Source organism: Geotrypetes seraphini, chromosome 8, assembly GCF_902459505.1.
Source record: "Geotrypetes seraphini chromosome 8, aGeoSer1.1, whole genome shotgun sequence".
Taxonomy (NCBI): domain Eukaryota; kingdom Metazoa; phylum Chordata; class Amphibia; order Gymnophiona; family Dermophiidae; genus Geotrypetes; species Geotrypetes seraphini.
This window is the reverse complement of record NC_047091.1, coordinates 138,749,064-138,765,765: the sequence shown is the minus strand read 5'-3', so window position 1 is coordinate 138,765,765 and position 16,702 is coordinate 138,749,064. Positions and strand designations below refer to the sequence as shown.

At 37.1% G+C, this 16,702-nt stretch overlaps 1 protein-coding gene across 3 annotated transcripts in view; it reads left to right on the top strand.

Moving 5' to 3' along the window:
- ANKLE2 (ankyrin repeat and LEM domain containing 2) overlaps positions 1-16,702 on the top strand; it is a 104,609-nt gene that overhangs the window by 36,405 nt on the left and 51,502 nt on the right. For all 3 annotated transcript variants that reach the window (XM_033955070.1, XM_033955069.1, XM_033955068.1), the window contains exons 9-10: positions 10,427-10,533; positions 12,971-13,161. In XM_033955070.1, coding sequence (XP_033810961.1) covers positions 10,427-10,533; positions 12,971-13,161 — 298 coding nt within the window. The remainder of the gene's footprint in view (positions 1-10,426; positions 10,534-12,970; positions 13,162-16,702) is intronic.

Here is a 16,702-nt window from a genome sequence, read left to right as displayed (position 1 = left end):
ACGTAGGCTTGCTAAATTTACTTGAAATGAGTCGCTGGTGGTAGCGATCAGCACATGGTACAGAATATACCTGCATATTAAAGAAAAAAAATCAAAGATTGGCAGGACAGATGCCCACTCTCTCCCACCACGTCACACAATCCTCTGGCACTACTAATACCCTCCTCCCCCGCAGCAAGAGAGATGCCCACTCCCTCCCACGTGTTGCATAATCCCCTGACACTATTACTACCCCCTCCCGCAATCGCCTAACACTCCACCTGACAACTTCCCCCGTGTCCCAAATGACTACCCTGCCCCTCCCTAACTTATTGACGAAGTCTGGCCGGATAGGCGCCTACCCGCTCCGGCTGGCAGGTCCACCTCTTACAAAATGGCAGACCTACCCCTTCCTGGTGCTTTCTGGGATGCGCCAGTGAGGGACCTAAGACTCTGATTGGCCCAGGCACTTAAGGCCCTTCTTTTGGGTGGGTTTGAAGGATGCACAGGACTGCAGAGTGGAAGTGGTCTTCAGCCGTCAGTTTAAAGTCTTAGCCTTGGGATTTAAGGCAACCTCAGCGGCCTTTTTTTTTTGGCTTGTGTCTATCATGCCAGAATCCATTGCATTACAAGTGTGGATGACAAGGTGTGCCCACAGCTAGTTATACGCTAATCTGGCATTCACTAGAAATCAACTAACATCTACCCAATTATGTGATATAATATTACTTTTGTGCTTTTTTGTTTGTTTTTATATGATTTTATCTTAATTTCATGTTAAATACTAAATTCACTAACGTTTCATAAATAGTAGTACTGTAATTTATTTCATTTCTTTATGCTAATAGTACTTGATTTAGCTTTATGCTGTTGTTGCACTAGACCCCACCAGTGCGTTTTGGATCTTCCTCAGAATCAGTAAAGAGTGCTTCCACGCTGTTCCTGTTTGGTCAGGGTGGTGTTCTGAGAATTCCCATTGTAATATAAATTATATCAGCTTGATAGTTTGAATCACAGCTAGCTATGGCAGGATGGTAGATGCCCTGTATAACATTATCAGAATCCTGATCAAGGTCTCAGTGGGTGGGAGATTCAGCTTCTAAAGCCACTTTAAGTAGGTTCCCTTTTAAGGGACAGATGCTTTTTGGAAAGGGATTGGACGATCTTATGGCCAGTGTGGCTGATCGTCAACTGAAGACCCTTCCAGTCAGTAGACCTTGGAACTCCCGAGGGTCTAATTGGAGTAATTTTCATGGCACCAGATGCTTTCATCAGTACTCAAGAGGTTTCTCCACCCAGAGAGCAATACAGGGTTCCAATCGGAGGTATAGCACCTCTAGACCAGAGTTGTCCAATGTCAGTCTTTGAGAGCCGCAATCCAGTTGGATTTTCAGGATTTCCCCAATAAATTTACATGAGATGTATTTTGCATGCACTGATTCCATTATATGCAAATAGATCTCATTTCTCTGTGCCAATCTGGAGGGATGCCATTATTCATTTGAGAAATCCTGGAAACCTGACCTGGCAAGGGCTGAGGTTGGATACCCTTGCTCTAGTAGTACACAGTCCTCTGGATCGCGCTCCACCATGGCCTCCAAGAAGTCCCAATGACACAAGCACTGTAGCTAGACTTCCACAGATTGGAAGAAGGCTAATGGAGTTTTGGAAAGTATTGGCTCGGACTGCTGGATGCTGGACATAATCCGAGAAGGATACCAACTTGAATTCAGCTACCTTTTACTGGATCGATTTGTGGATTCTTCAACCAGTTGGTCAGAAAATGTGGTACCAGGATACACCAGGAAAGGGAAGGGCCACCATTTTGAAGAGGCAGGCCTGCTAGTAGGAGAGAGTGGGCATCCCTTCTGCTAAACTTTTCACCAAAAAGATGTGGGCAGGAATGAGTGGGCATCCCTCCTGACGATTTAAAAAGAAAAAAAAAGAAACACAGGGCCTTGGGAGGGTGTATAGTGTGGTGGGGTCCCAGTATGGGGGTGGGTTCGTGGCACGGGGGAGGCATGAGCTCAGCAATCTCCCTTATTTATTTATTTATTTTTTAAAATAGGCACAGCTGTTGTGCTCACACAACACATGCACAACAGCTGCGCCAATTTAAAAAAAAAAAAAAAGCAGCAGCCCCTGCTCTCCATGCTTGCCAGTTCAACTGATTGGGACAGGGGAATCTCCGATCAGCCGAGCTTCCAGGCAGGGAGAACAGAGACTGCTTTATTTTTTTGGCAATTTGGGCAGGCAGATGGAGGAGCTGTGCTAGCAATTGCGCTTCTGAGCAAGTGCTAGGCACAGTTCCTCCTCCTTTTACCAGCGATGTTCTGCACAAATAGCATACATATTTTGCTGCTAGGGGCGTGGCTTGGACGCGAACGATGACGGTTGGATGAAGAAAGAACTCCTGTATAAACAAGCTTAATTTCAGAAAAACTACAAAAAAAAAAACGTTCTTAATGATATAAATTGGAGTTTACCTCTTTGATTAGGTGGGAGAGACATTTAAAGGGGAAAATCGGGAGAAAGAGGTGCCGTTTTCATTTATTTCTGGGAAGCGAGGTGTGGAGGGCTGAATCCGTCTCAACGACAAAGACAGCAAAATCGGACCCCCCAGGCAGAGACGGCAAGATCAGATCCCCGCTGACAGAGCCGGTAAGATCGGGTCCCCGCTGGTAGAGGCGGCAAGATCGGGTCCCGCTGACAAAGGCGGTAAGATTGGGTCCCCGCTGGCAGAGGCGGCAAGATTAGGTCCCCCAGGCAGAGGCAGCAAGATTTACTTTTAAACGTTGCCAAGGAGGGCTGGTCCAGGACGCCGTGAGACCAGGGAGGCTTTCCTTCCCCTCCTCTTTAGCACGGTCTGGCAGAGAGCAAGAGGAAAGATTTCCCGAAGGTGGGGGTTAGCAGGCGGTTGCTCGGTGCACCACGACCGCGGCCATCTTGGATCAAAAAAAAAAAGAAATTTTTACAAAGTCTGGGTCTGCCGGTGTGCTGCCTAATGACAAGGATAAGTTTTTTGAAATGCCTGATGCCTGTTTAAATCAGGGAAATGGGCTGCTTTGAAATAGCTGTCCTCTGCTGGAATTGAGGAGAGGTCTGCAGTGAAAGATACTTGGCAACGGTTTTTTTTTTTAACTATTTCCTTGCTGCAAACTTCAAAAATAAACTGTGAAGGATCAGTATAAATGTTAATCTCTCCTGCTGTAATTCAAGAGATTCAGATATAAGAGACTATACGTTTTTGGGCTCTGAGGAAGGTCAAATAAAAGGATTGGTAATTTCTTTGACCTGAAGAAAAGTGACATTGAGGCAGCTGAGAGACACTGAAATACATATACATGCACATTGAAAGATTAAAGTAAATATATTGGATGGAATATTGATCTCCTCGGTAAAAGCTGCGATTGGGCTTGTAAGAGGAGAGCTAGAAAAGAAGGCTGCAAAATTTTTTCAGGCTAGATGCCAACAACGAGTCTGCAATAGAGCCTAAGACAAATAACTTACAGTTGCTTTAAGAATACTGAAAAAAAGGGGCGTGGCTTGGACGAATGGTTGGATAAACGAATAGCTCCTTATAAGCAAATATATTAAAAATATATTAAAAAGAATTACTACCAAATATTTTAAAGAAATTGAAATATATATTGAAATATGACTTCAACTAAACAAAATAAAGCTGACTTAGGAGCTGGAACATCAGGAAGCAATAAGAGGTCGAAACCTGAGCCAGGTACACCCTCTAAAATCCCATTACCAACAGAAAAAAATCTGGATGTTATGGAAGAACTAAGACAAATAAAAGAAATTGTCTTAGATAGTAACAAAAAACTACAAAAAGCAATGGAAGATGCTGCAATCCTAACTAAAAGAGTGGACATTACAGAGAATAGAATTTCAACATTAGAAGATATTACAGAACAATTAAATACAGACATGAATCACAGCAAAATCATATGGAAAGAAATAACAGATATAAAAAAAAATCTTGAAGACAGCCGGAATCGTGAAAGACGGAATAATTTAAGAATAATCGGATTACCTGAAGGAGTGGAAAAGAATGATCCGATTGCATTTCTTGAAAAATTCCTACCTAAAATACTACCATTGAAATTTAAAACGGAACTGGAAATTGAAAGAGCTCATAGGATTCCAACACAAAGAAATAACACTCAAACAGGTCCAAGAACTTTAATTTTCAAACTTTTAAGACACCAACAAGCAATTGAAATATGCCAAATAGCCAAGGAAATCAAAAATCTTAAATGCCAAGATTCAAAAATATACATTGTCCCGGACTTTGCAAAAGAAACAGCAACAAGAAGAAAACAATTCTTAGACATGAGACCACAACTAAGATCTCTAGGAGCTAGATTTGGGCTCCTGTACCCGGCAATTATGAAGGTTACCGTTGCTAACAAAACGCAAAACTTTACAGATCCAAAAAAACTACAGGAATTTATAAACCAACTGGAGCAACCTATGTCAATCTAAAGAACAATTAATGGGTTCATACTAAAGTCTATTGACGGTTAAAGATAGATCAAAATGGAAAGCAATGGAAAAAAGAACACACAAGGATCAAATTAAAGACTTAACAACTAGCAACATTCTCCATAGAAAACAAAAAAACTGAAAAATATAAAAATTCTACTCAGAATAAATAGAATAAACTTAATGGCAGGAACGTAAATGATTTGAAACACATCTCCGAACTCAAATGATGACGAAGAAAGTTTCTTCAACAAACTTAAAAATGTACTGATTGAATCCGAAATTTTGAAAGCGGAGTAATAGTAATGAAGTGATTGGATTGTTGTATTTCCGGTTGAAGGTGGTACTTCAGGTTTAATTTTGCGTTTCAGATACATTAAAATGCATTTCAAATACGAAATATATGAAAAGAATAACTCTGAAACGCAAATTTTATGTTTTTTTTTTTTTATTTATTAAGTTTAATTTAGTATCCACAATAGTTCAACCTGGAAATCCTCTATGGGAGATAAAAGAAGAGTTTTTGGCACAGGACTTCACTCTTGTCTGCACAGGCCTCAGATACTTTAAAATCATAGATGTCTAGAGAGTATGCTATTGAGTCAGAACTTACAAGAACACTGATGGGAATGTTAGCTCCTCTTAATTGACAACTCTCTTGTGAATCATAAAAAAATAATGAATATAAGAGGTGAGTGGATTCCTGTGCTGTAGACTCTTGTTACAGTTCTGATGAAAGAGGCTAAATTGGAAAGCTTTTTAAAGTAAAAATAATATACCATCTGAAAAGAAATGAATAGTAATTGAAATGTTCTTAGATATAATTGATTTAATATAATCATTCTTATGGATTTAAAGATATACAAATACAGAAAATAATCTTTCAATACATAAGAATGAAAAACTTTTTATTTATTCTTATAATTAATAATAAAATGAAAGAAAATATACAAAAATAGAGAGAAAAATGGTAGTACTTTATATAATTATTAATAGCTTGTAGGAGTTATCTAAATCTAACCTCAACCTGCGTATCCAAGTTTTCGTAATTAATAAGGGGGGGAAGGGAGGGATAAGAGGGATGGGAGGGAATAAAAGGGAAATATATAAGGAAATCATGGGAATAAAGGAAAAAAGAGAAATTAAATACTTAAAACATTGGGAAAATATACATAATTTAATACCTGAAAATTTAAAAATAAATGGATATTAAAATTATGTCTTTAAATGTTAACGGTCTAAATCATATGATAAAAAGGAAAAAAGCACTATCATTTTTAAAAAGGCAAGATGCTGATATATGCCTTATACAAGAGACCCACCTCTCATATATAGAATCTAAAAAGCTAGAAGGAGGCTGGGTCAAACAGTGTTTTTTCTCACCAGCTATAGGGAAAAAGGCAGGTGTTGCTATTTTAATTAATAAAAAATGCTCTGCTTCATTTAAACTAAAAGCTTCAGATATCCATGGAAGATGGATAATGGTGGAAATGAATATGGGAAATACTACCATGACGTTAATCAATATATACGCCCCTAATTCGAACCAAAATGAATTCTTTAAAACTCTTCAACAACTGATCATACCACTGGCTACTTCAAATCTTATAGTAGCAGGGGACTTCAATGCTGTAATGGATCCTTTATTAGATAAAAACCCAGGTAGAATTATGAAATCTATGGGACTAGATAATTTGATTCAATCTTGTGATTTAATAGATATATGGAGAATACTTCATTTTGATGGTCGGGAATTTTCTTTCTGTTCTCATGTTCACAATTCTTTTTCAAGAATAGATTATATCTTTACTTCAAAACATCTTGCACATCAAGTGACACAAGCAGCCATTGATCCAATTATTCTATCTGACCATGGTGGAGTGTGGATCAAAATTAAAACTACAGATCAAAATAATAACAGACCAATTTGGAAAATGGATAGTACAATGTTGGTTGACAAAAATTTTTGTGAAAATCTTCTAACAAAAATGAAAGAATTTTTTCAAATAAATGATAATGATGATATTAACAGAGAAACTTTATGGGATGCCTTTAAGGCAACAATTAGAGGACAAATAATTTCTTATTCGGCTTTTCTAAAAAAACAAATTAAAAAACAATTTTTAATCTTAGAAAAAGAGATTAAAAATTTAGAATCAAAACTTATAGAAAAATGGGAATATTCTATTCAACAAGAATTATTAAAATTAAAAGGTAAATATAATGAAATCTCATCTAAGATGATTAGGAAAGATTTATTTTCTCAACAAACATTGTACTATGGTAATTCAAACAAATCAGGAAGAATATTGGCAAACTATCTTAAAGCGAAAAAAAGAAAAACAAAATTAATAGCAATAAAAGATGAAAATGGAAATACATATACACAAATTGAACCTATTTTAAAACAATTCTTAAAATTCTATAAATCTCTTTATTCTTCCGAAAATTATCTAAATAAAGAAAAAGATGGTTTTGAATTTTTAAAAATGTTAGAGGGTCCAAAAGTTCCTGAACATATAAAACGAAGTTTGGAAGAACCAATATCACTAAAAGAATTAGGAACAGCTTTGAAGTCCCTTAGAGTTGGATCCGCTCCAGGTGGTGATGGATATACAGTGGAATTTTATAAAACATTTCAAAACTTTTTATTACCCTATTTATTAAATCTTTATCAATATCAACTCAATAAAGGTTGTATTAAAGGCACTATAGCAGAATCTTTGACTATTGTTTTGCCAAAGTCCAATAAAGATCCCACTTTGGTATCAAACTATAGACCAATATCTTTAATAAATGTAGATGGAAAATTATTAGCAAAAATACTTGCGCTAAGATTAGCTAAAGCTCTCCCCCATATAATAGGTATGCATCAAACAGGATTCGTTGCTCAAAGACATTCATCTCACAATACCAGATTAACATTCCATATGTTATATTTAACAAAGAAAATGAACGAACCTACTTTTGCAATTTCATTAGATGCAGAAAAGGCCTTTGATAGAGTAGAATGGCCTTTTATGTATCAAGCAATGGAATGGTTTGGTATAGGTCCTGGATTTATACAAATGATACAAACAATGTATAGCTCCCCTTCTGCTAGACTATATATTAATAATACGTTTTCAGAAAAATTTAATCTACAGAGAGGAGTTAGACAAGGATGTCCCTTATCCCCTTTGCTGTTTGATATTGTTTTAGAACCCTTAATATTAGCTATCCAACAAGCTAAGGAGATACAGGGTATACCTCATTCAGATAAAGAATATAAGATATCTGCTTACGCAGATGATTTATTACTATATTTGAAGAATCCAGAATCCACCATTCCACATCTACTTGAATTGATTGAGAAATTTGGAAATTTTTCAGGATATAAAATTAATTGGAATAAATCAGAAATTCTTCCACTAAATATACATTGTACAAAAGGTTTATTTGATACATTCCCTTTTGTTTGGAAGGAAGAATATATTAAATATCTTGGAATTTTGATAACAAAAACAGTAGATGAAACAATGAAAATTAATGAAAAATGCTTATTACAAAAAATAATAGAAATGTGTGAGCAATGGAATCCTTTGCATCTATCTTGGTGGGGAAGAGTACAAACTGTAAAAATGATGATTTTACCGGTAGTATGTTACCAAATGGGGATGATACCAGTTTTTTTTCAAGATTCGTTTTATACAAAAATAAATAGGACTTTGACAAAATTTATATGGCTTAATAAAAAACCAAGAATTGCTCTAGCGTCATTACAAAGACCAATTAAGGAGGGAGGGGTAAATTTTCCCAACTTTTATAGGTATCATCAAGCCTATATCTTACGTCATGGTATGTATTGGATCCTCCCAGAACCCACAGATAATATTCCAGACTGGTTTTGGCTAGAATGGAGGCTTATGTTTCCATTACGTCTTAATCATGTAATTAGTATCAAAATGCCAAGGTTATACAAAGATCATAAAATCTTTATGGATACCTGGAAAACTCTAAAATACATAAGTAATCTTACTCAAATTCCAATTAGTAAATCAACCAACCAAACTATATGGCTAAACCCCAAGATCAAAATTGGCGGTTTTAAAGTCATCTGGAAACATTGGATGATAGCAGGCATTCGCACTTTGGATGATGTAATTAAAAATGATAAATTGCTGGAGTTTTCACAATTGCAACAAAAATTTGGTCTCAATAAAACACAATATTTTAAATGGTTGCAATTGAAGCAATCTATTCAGAAAGGGTTCCCTGAATGGAAAGATCTCGCTAAATATCACAGTTTGGAATTCTTATGTTTCCAGATGGACTCAATAGGTCACAAAGCCGCACAGTGGTATAAATTAATATCCGGATATATAAATAAAAAACCAAAAAATGGTCTTAGAGACATTTGGAGCATTGAGATAAAACACCAAATTAGTGCATCTCAATGGCCACGACTTTGGTCTTGGAGGCTAAAATGTACGGTGTCAGCATCTATGAGACAAACTTGGTTTTTTCTTCTTCATAGAGCTTTTTGGACCCCTACTCGTTTACAAAAAATAGATAGTTCAAGATCTAATAGATGCTGGCACTGTCATACTGAAATTGGGACATTAGATCATCTTTTATTCTTTTGTCCATTTATTCTATCATTTTGGAAATCAATTTGGCCCCAAATTAACAGAATGTTAGAAAATCCAGTAGCCTTAACATATGATACTATATTATTTGGAACAACTATGAGAGCAAAAAGCCAAATTTCATCCAGTAATAACAAACTTTTATTTATTTTAACTGGAATTGCAATACAACAAATTACATTCAATTGGAAACAACATGATAGATTGAACTATATGTTCTGGTGGAATTCGGTATGCCACATATATAAAATGGAACTTGCTATTGCAACACACAAAGGATACATGAATAAATTTAAAAAAATATGGGGACCATTAACCGATTTTTGTAATGAAGGATAATTTTTCCCAAAAATAACACTGGAAACATCTAAAGACCGTTAACATGATTTCTCTAATGAACTTTTCCCATGATAAGATAATTGTAAAGAGGGAAATGGGGTGGGTTTTTCAATTTTGATTACTACATACTAAATTAATATTTAAAGAATATACAATAAAATTTGATTTATATATTATTGATTGGGAAGGAGGGTGGGACAGGGGATTATTATATTAATGTTAAACTTGATTAATATATGAGTTAGTCAAGTGTGTATTTAAGTTTCTATTGAGTTTATTTGTAACACTTGTTGTAACACAAAAAAATGAATAAAGATTTTAAAAATAAAAAAAAATAAAAAATACATATTTTGCTGAACATCTCCAGTAAAAAAAAACACAATTCACTCAAATCTGCCTTCTCCTTTTCGGTGGAGCCTGCACTGTTGTCTTCCTTTTTTGGGGGGTTTTGTATATTCCCTGTCTTTTTGTTTGTCTTTTATGCTTTTGTTTGCCTTTTTGCTTTTCGGCGTTTCTGTTTTTTGGATAGCCACACCACAAATCCAAAAAGTGGAGAAAAGATGAGGACCAACCAACCAGGGATATATATCTGTTTACATTAATACAGATTTATTGGAAGATATATATCCCTGGTTGGTCCTTAACTTAAAATGAGCAACATGTCACAATATACTGTGTGTATGTATGTATGTATATATATATATATATATATATATATATATATATATATATATATGTGTGTGTGTGTGTGTGTTTGTATGAAGTTGCAGATTTAACCCCTCCTCCCAAGCACACTTACCACAAGAGTAGAGAGGTAGGAGAAGTTGGGGTGACCATAACTGGAGACTCCTGATGTCCCTACCTTCACCTAGAGGTAACTGAGAGGAGAAGTTGGAATAGGTTCCAGTTAAGCTGGAAGCCCCCTGGAGGGAGGTAAGCTGGTCCATTTAAATAAATAAAAAGGTCATTGCATCTGTTTTCAGGCAGAAGAATTTCGTCGGATCTGGAAGACTCCACCTCGAGAACGAGCAGGCTTCTTTCATGGTGTCCGAAAATCGGATCCAGAAAGAGGTGTTGAAAGAGTAGGAAGGTATTGATGTAACCTTGTTTTAAAGAGTGAAATACTGATGTGAAGGGAAAACTGGAGCAGCAGAAATTATGACTATTAGAGCACTGGGCTGTGTGCATTTCCTGCTGGCACTTCATACTTTCTCTGAGGACAAGTGAGTATAATACTCACATGTGGGCGATGTTATCCACAGAACCTGATACTGACACTACCAAGTGCACTGTCACTTTAAATCTTTAGGCAGTGCCCATACTGCATGACGTTGGCTCGTGGGACCATCAGTTCTTAGTTTTCCATGGAACGGAGAATCTGTCTTTGGTTTCTTCTCATTATGTCAAACTTAGATACTTTTTGCGCTGTCCCAGTTTTATTTTATTGTAGTTTTCTTTATGATTCTTAATTTTTTGTTTGTTTGTTTTTAATTATTCCATCAAACTTGGTTACATTTTCTTCATTTTTGATTTTTGGGAATTTGGGCCATTTCAAAACCTTTTTCGTCCCAGGGAGTGTCAACAATTTTCTGTATACTTTTCCCTCAAGCTCAAGCCTTTTGACTTTGTGTTGGTCATTTTTCATGCCATGTCAAAGGGTGCCAAGTGGCTTCAAGAAATGCAATCAGTGTACATAAGAATATAAGACTAGCCTTAATGGGTCAGACCAATGGTCCATCTAGCCAAGTAGCCTGTCTTCACAGTGGCCAATCCAGGTCACTAGTACCTGGCAAAAACTCAAAAAGTAACAACATTCCATGCTACCAATCCTTTGAATACATCTCAAATTCCTCCCTAAAGTGGTTTCAGAATTCCACCACCAAACCATCGTTTTGCTTGTTTTCTTTCCAAAGCCACATTCTCATCCTGGAGAAGCAGCCCTTCATACATTTAGACTGCAGACATGCTCTGGCATACTACTTGGACTGCACTAAGCTACAAAGAGGGTTCTGCCAGCTCTTTGTTGCCTTTGATCCTAATAGGCTAGGAGTTGCTGTATCCAAAAGAGCCATCTCCACTTGGATAGTGGACTGTATCTCCTTTGTCAGGCTGGGTTGTTGTTCCAATGTCATGTGACAGCCCACAATATATGTGCTGCAGTGGCTCATTTTTGCACTGTGTTCTTCTATTGAATAAATCTGCAAAGTGGCTACTTGATCCTCAGTCCATATGTTTACTTCTCACTACTGTTTAGAACACAACTCCTGAAGAGACAGTAGGTTTGGGCAAGCAGTTCTGCAACATCTATTCTCTACTTAAAGCCAACTTTCACTCCAGCCCTATACGGTTTCACAAGGCTTCTCTATATTCATGGTTTGACCTCTTCCAGAGACATGAATCCCACATGTGAGAATATTATGCTTGCTTGTCCTTGGAGAAGGCAAAGATATTTATTTACCTGTAGCGGGCGTTTTCAGAGGACAACAGGCCACATATTCTCCCAACCTGCCCACCTCCCCTAGTTGACTGCTTAGCAGACGTCAGGCAGGAAGGCATTGGCACATGTATGGGAAATGCCTAAAGATTTAAAGTGGCAGTGCATTTGGTAGTGTCTGTACCGGGTTTTGTGGATGACTTTATCCACATGTGAGAATATATGCCTCCTATCTTCAGAGAACACCCGCTACTGGTTAGTATCTTTGCTTTTCCTTCATCCATATACTACATCAAAATATTTTCAAACACACCGCCACCTCTGACATGGGCATTCACTAGAATATGTAAATTGCTTTGGTTGTACCTCAGAAAGGTTGTATATCAAGTCCATAATCCATTGCCCTTTACTAGAGAAGAGCAGAGTACTACTGGTTTTATTATGCAATGAGGGGAAAAGTGAAGTGACAGATTTAGAACACCTGGTTCTTTCTTGGTTGTATGACTGCTGGTTTGTCAAAACTGATTTATTTCATGCCTGTCATTCTTGAAACAGTGCAGCCCTGTCCTGAAGGGGAGCATTTCATACTGGGTTTATCCAGATTTTATTTAGCAGTAGCTCACAAGAGCTTCCTGGCAGTGCTTTTGTATGACTTTAATGATCAGCAGTACTACACTTCTGGAATTTGGCAGTTGAGGATGCACAGGAAGAGTTAGTAATTATACAGTAGCATCACCTACTAGCTAACCTTAACCAGGATCTGGAGGGGAGCTGTGTGGTCTGTGGCCACTGGATAAGCACTAACAGCTGTATAACAGAAGTATGGTGTTATAAAATTAGGGAAAACCTCTGAGTAATAAATACCTGCGATTCTGTAGCTCAGTTCTGATGTGAGCTAAAAGAGCAAAGAAATGTCTGGACCCTACTGGGACACATTACCTTTAGTTCTGAGGCCTGCAACAGAATAATTTAATGAGTTGTTGCCACAGGATTTCAAGGACCCACTATCTGGCTCATTCTTAGTAACCTCTTTGTATTTCTGTTCCTCCTGTGCTCACCTCACCAATGATCCATTCTATTTGATTTATTGCAGGGAGTTAGCTCATGAACTGGGTTTCCCCTGGGTTGAATACTGGGAATTTCTGGGCTGTTTTGTTGATCTGTCTTCCCAGGATGGGCTGCAAAAGTTGGAGGAGCATCTGAATAAGTGGGAAACAAAAGAAAAGAATCAACCAGGAATAGGAGAAAATGAAACCTGCAACAAATACAAAATATATTCTCCTGGTAAGAAAATAAAATGTTTTTTTTTTTTTTATTGGGGAGAGGGTTAGGGGGTGCTGCATAGAATTACAGTGGTAAAATGTGTTTTCTTGAAAGCAATTTAGAAGGTACTAGGAGTACTTTAGCATTTTCATTTTGTAGTGTATCAATCCAATATTAAATGCATGTAGCTATAAAGTGGATCTACAACATCTCTCACTCTTTGACTTGTTGCGGTCTTCTAAAGACAGCTGCTCTCTTTCTTGGGGAGTGGGTATGGGGAACTCAGGCACCGGAGTGATGGATGAAGGAATGTCCAGATATGTGATTGCAGATGCCATGCTTGCCAGTTCAATGTTTGGAAGGGTTCACCATGCAGAAGTAGCTGTTGCTTGAGTGGTCAGTGGGTTACCGCCAAATTCTTGGGATAGCAAACATCATGGCTCTCTTTTCCCCTCTATACTATCCTATAGAACAGGGGTGCCCAAAAGGTCGATCGCAATCGACCTTTTGGGCACCCCTGTTGCCTTTTGGGCTAAGGCAACGTGAGTCGATCGCGTTGCCTTTGTATTCTATTTGCTTCCCAAGAGTCAGATGGACCCAAAGCATCCTGGCGGACCTCGTGCACCTGGCAGCTCCTCTCACTACCTGCACAGAACGGTGCCAGTCAGTCAGTCAGCCTCCCTTCCCTCCCCCCACCGTCCTACCTTCTCTCAGGGATTCCCAGGCCAGCCCTGGAGCTTTCCCTTCTGCCATGGGCCACCCTACCAGAAGTTTTGTCAAGTGGGGGGGCTGGGGGGCAGAAAGTGGCAGATAGTGCGAGTTCCGGGGGATCAGTTGCGAGCGTCCTCGGAGAAGGCGGTGCGGAGGGTGGAAGCAGGAGGAAGGACGGATTTGGGGGGGAGAGAACCGATCGAATGCCTGGAAATACATGCAGAAAACTCCCGTTCCGTGCAGCAGTTTGCGACAGGTAGTGTTTGTGGCTCCTAGGGGGAGGAGGAGAGGTGGTGGTTTGGAGGCCTGTTCCCCGATGGCAGTGGCTTGGTAGCAGGCAGGGAGAAAGAAAGAGGGAAAGTAGAGAGAAAGAAAGGGGGGACAGGAAGACAGAACGTAAGGGGGCATGGAGAGAGAAAGATAGAAAGAAATGGGGGCAGGGAGACAGAAAGAAAGACTGAAAGAAAGGAGAGGGGGACAGGGAGAGAGGAAGAAAAAATTGGCGGAGGGAATGAGGTCTGGAAGCATAAAGCAGGCTGAAAGAAGGGAAGAAATATTGGATGCACAGTCAGAAGAATAAAGTGCAACCAGAGATTCATGAAATCACCAAACAACAAAGATAGGAAAAATGATTTTATTTTCAATTTAGTGATCAAAATGTGTCCATTTTGAGAATTTATATCTGCTGTCTATATTTTGCACTATGGCCCCATTTTACTGTACCACAATAGCGGTTTTTAGCGCAGGGAGCCTATGAGTGTCGAGAGCAGCGCAGGTTATTTAGCACAGCTCCCTGCGCTAAAAACCGCTATTGCGGTTTAGTAAAAAGGGAGGGAGTATATTTGTCTATTTTTGTATAGTTGTTACTAAGGTGACATTGCATAAAGTCATCTGCCTTGACCGTTTTGAAAAAACCCCAGAATATAAATGATAATTAACATTTCCTCTTCGTACAGTGGGCTTTGTTGTTTTTTTTTTTATATATTTTATTGTTGGTAGATCATTTTGACTTGGTCATTTATTTTTTTTTTTCCCATTATTTTTTATTTTCTTATTTTTCATAAAGTGTACATAATAATAAATTACAATTGATAAATGCATATTATCACTTTTATATCTAATACATTATATTTCTGAATTTGATTTTCCCCCTCACCCTCCCCCCTCCCTTTCATTTCTTTAATATAATATTTTAATTTTCAAATTTTTATAAAAAATATACAACATATTAGAATACAATTGATATATATTCAATAACTTTTTTCTATTTAATACAATATAATCAAAACAATTTTTGTCCCATTTCCCTCCCCTTACCCTTTTATTACCTTTTATTCATACGTTACATTTTGTATAATATATTATAACATACTTTGTATAAATTAATTTTTCTTATGTGTGTCATAAAAAAAAAAAAAAAAAAAAAAAAAATTTAAAAGAAGAAAAGAAGAAGAAAACATCATATTATTTATTCATTACAGTATTTTGTCAATGGCCCCCATATTTTTATAAATTTATTATATGTCCCCTTTTGTATTGCTATTGTTCTTTCCATTTTAAAAATATGGCATATTGTATTCCACCAAAATGTGTAATTTAGGTTGTTGTAATTTTTCCAATTATTAGTTATATGTTGAATGGCAACCCCTGTCATAATTAATAAAAGCTTATTATTTTCTGGTGAAATTTGACTTTTTTTTCTCATCATTGTTCCAAATAAAATTGTATCATATGATATTGCAATATGATTTTCCATTAATTTATTAATTTGTGGCCAAATTGAATTCCAAAAAATTTTAATATAAGGACAATGATATAATAAATGATCTAATGTCCCTGGTTCTAGATTACAGTGCCAGCATCTATTAGACTTAGAACTGTCTAATTTTTGCAAACGAGTAGGGGTCCAAAAAGCTCTATGTAATAAAAAGAACCATGTTTGTCTCATAGACGCTGACACTGTACATCCCATTCTCCAAGACCAAATTAGTGGCCATTGAGATGCATTAATTTGATGTCCAATCTCAATGCTCCAAATGTCTCTTAGACCATTTTTTGGTTTTTTATTTATATATCCAGATATTAATTTATACCACAATGCGGCTTGATGTCCTAGGAAGTCTGCTTTAAAGCATAAGAAATTTAAACTATATTGATTGTTTAATGATTTCCATTCAGGGAACCCAACCTGAATGGCCTGCTTCAATTGCAACCATTTAAAACTTTGTGTTTTATTAAGACCAAATCTATGTTGCAATTGTGAAAAATCCAGCAGTTTACCTTCTGAAATAACATCGTCTAGAGATCTAATGCCTGCAATAATCCAGTTCTTCCAAAGGATTTGAGTTCCGCCAATTTTGATCTTGGAGTTTATCCATATGGATTGATTAGTTGATTTGTATATTGGGATGGGTGTTAATTTATCAATAAATCTCAATGTTTTCCAAGTATCCATTATTATTTTATTTTCTTTGTATCTTTTAGGTATATTAATACTTGGTAGATGAACTAAATTTAGGGGAAACATAAGGCGCCATTCCAAATATAACCAATCTGGTGCATTATCTATAAGTTCTGGGAGGATCCAATACATACCCTGACGTAGAATATAGGCTTGATGGTACCTATAGAAATTTGGAAAATTTACCCCTCCCTCCTTAATTGATTTTTGTAAGGTTACTAAAGCTATTCTAGGTGTTTTACCAAGCCAAAGAAATTTTGTTAAAATTCTATTAAGCTTTTTATAAAAGGACCCCTGAAAATAAATAGGTATCATACTCATTTGGTAGCAAACCACAGGTAACATCATCATTTTAATAGTTTGAACTCTTCCCCACCAAGAAATATGTAA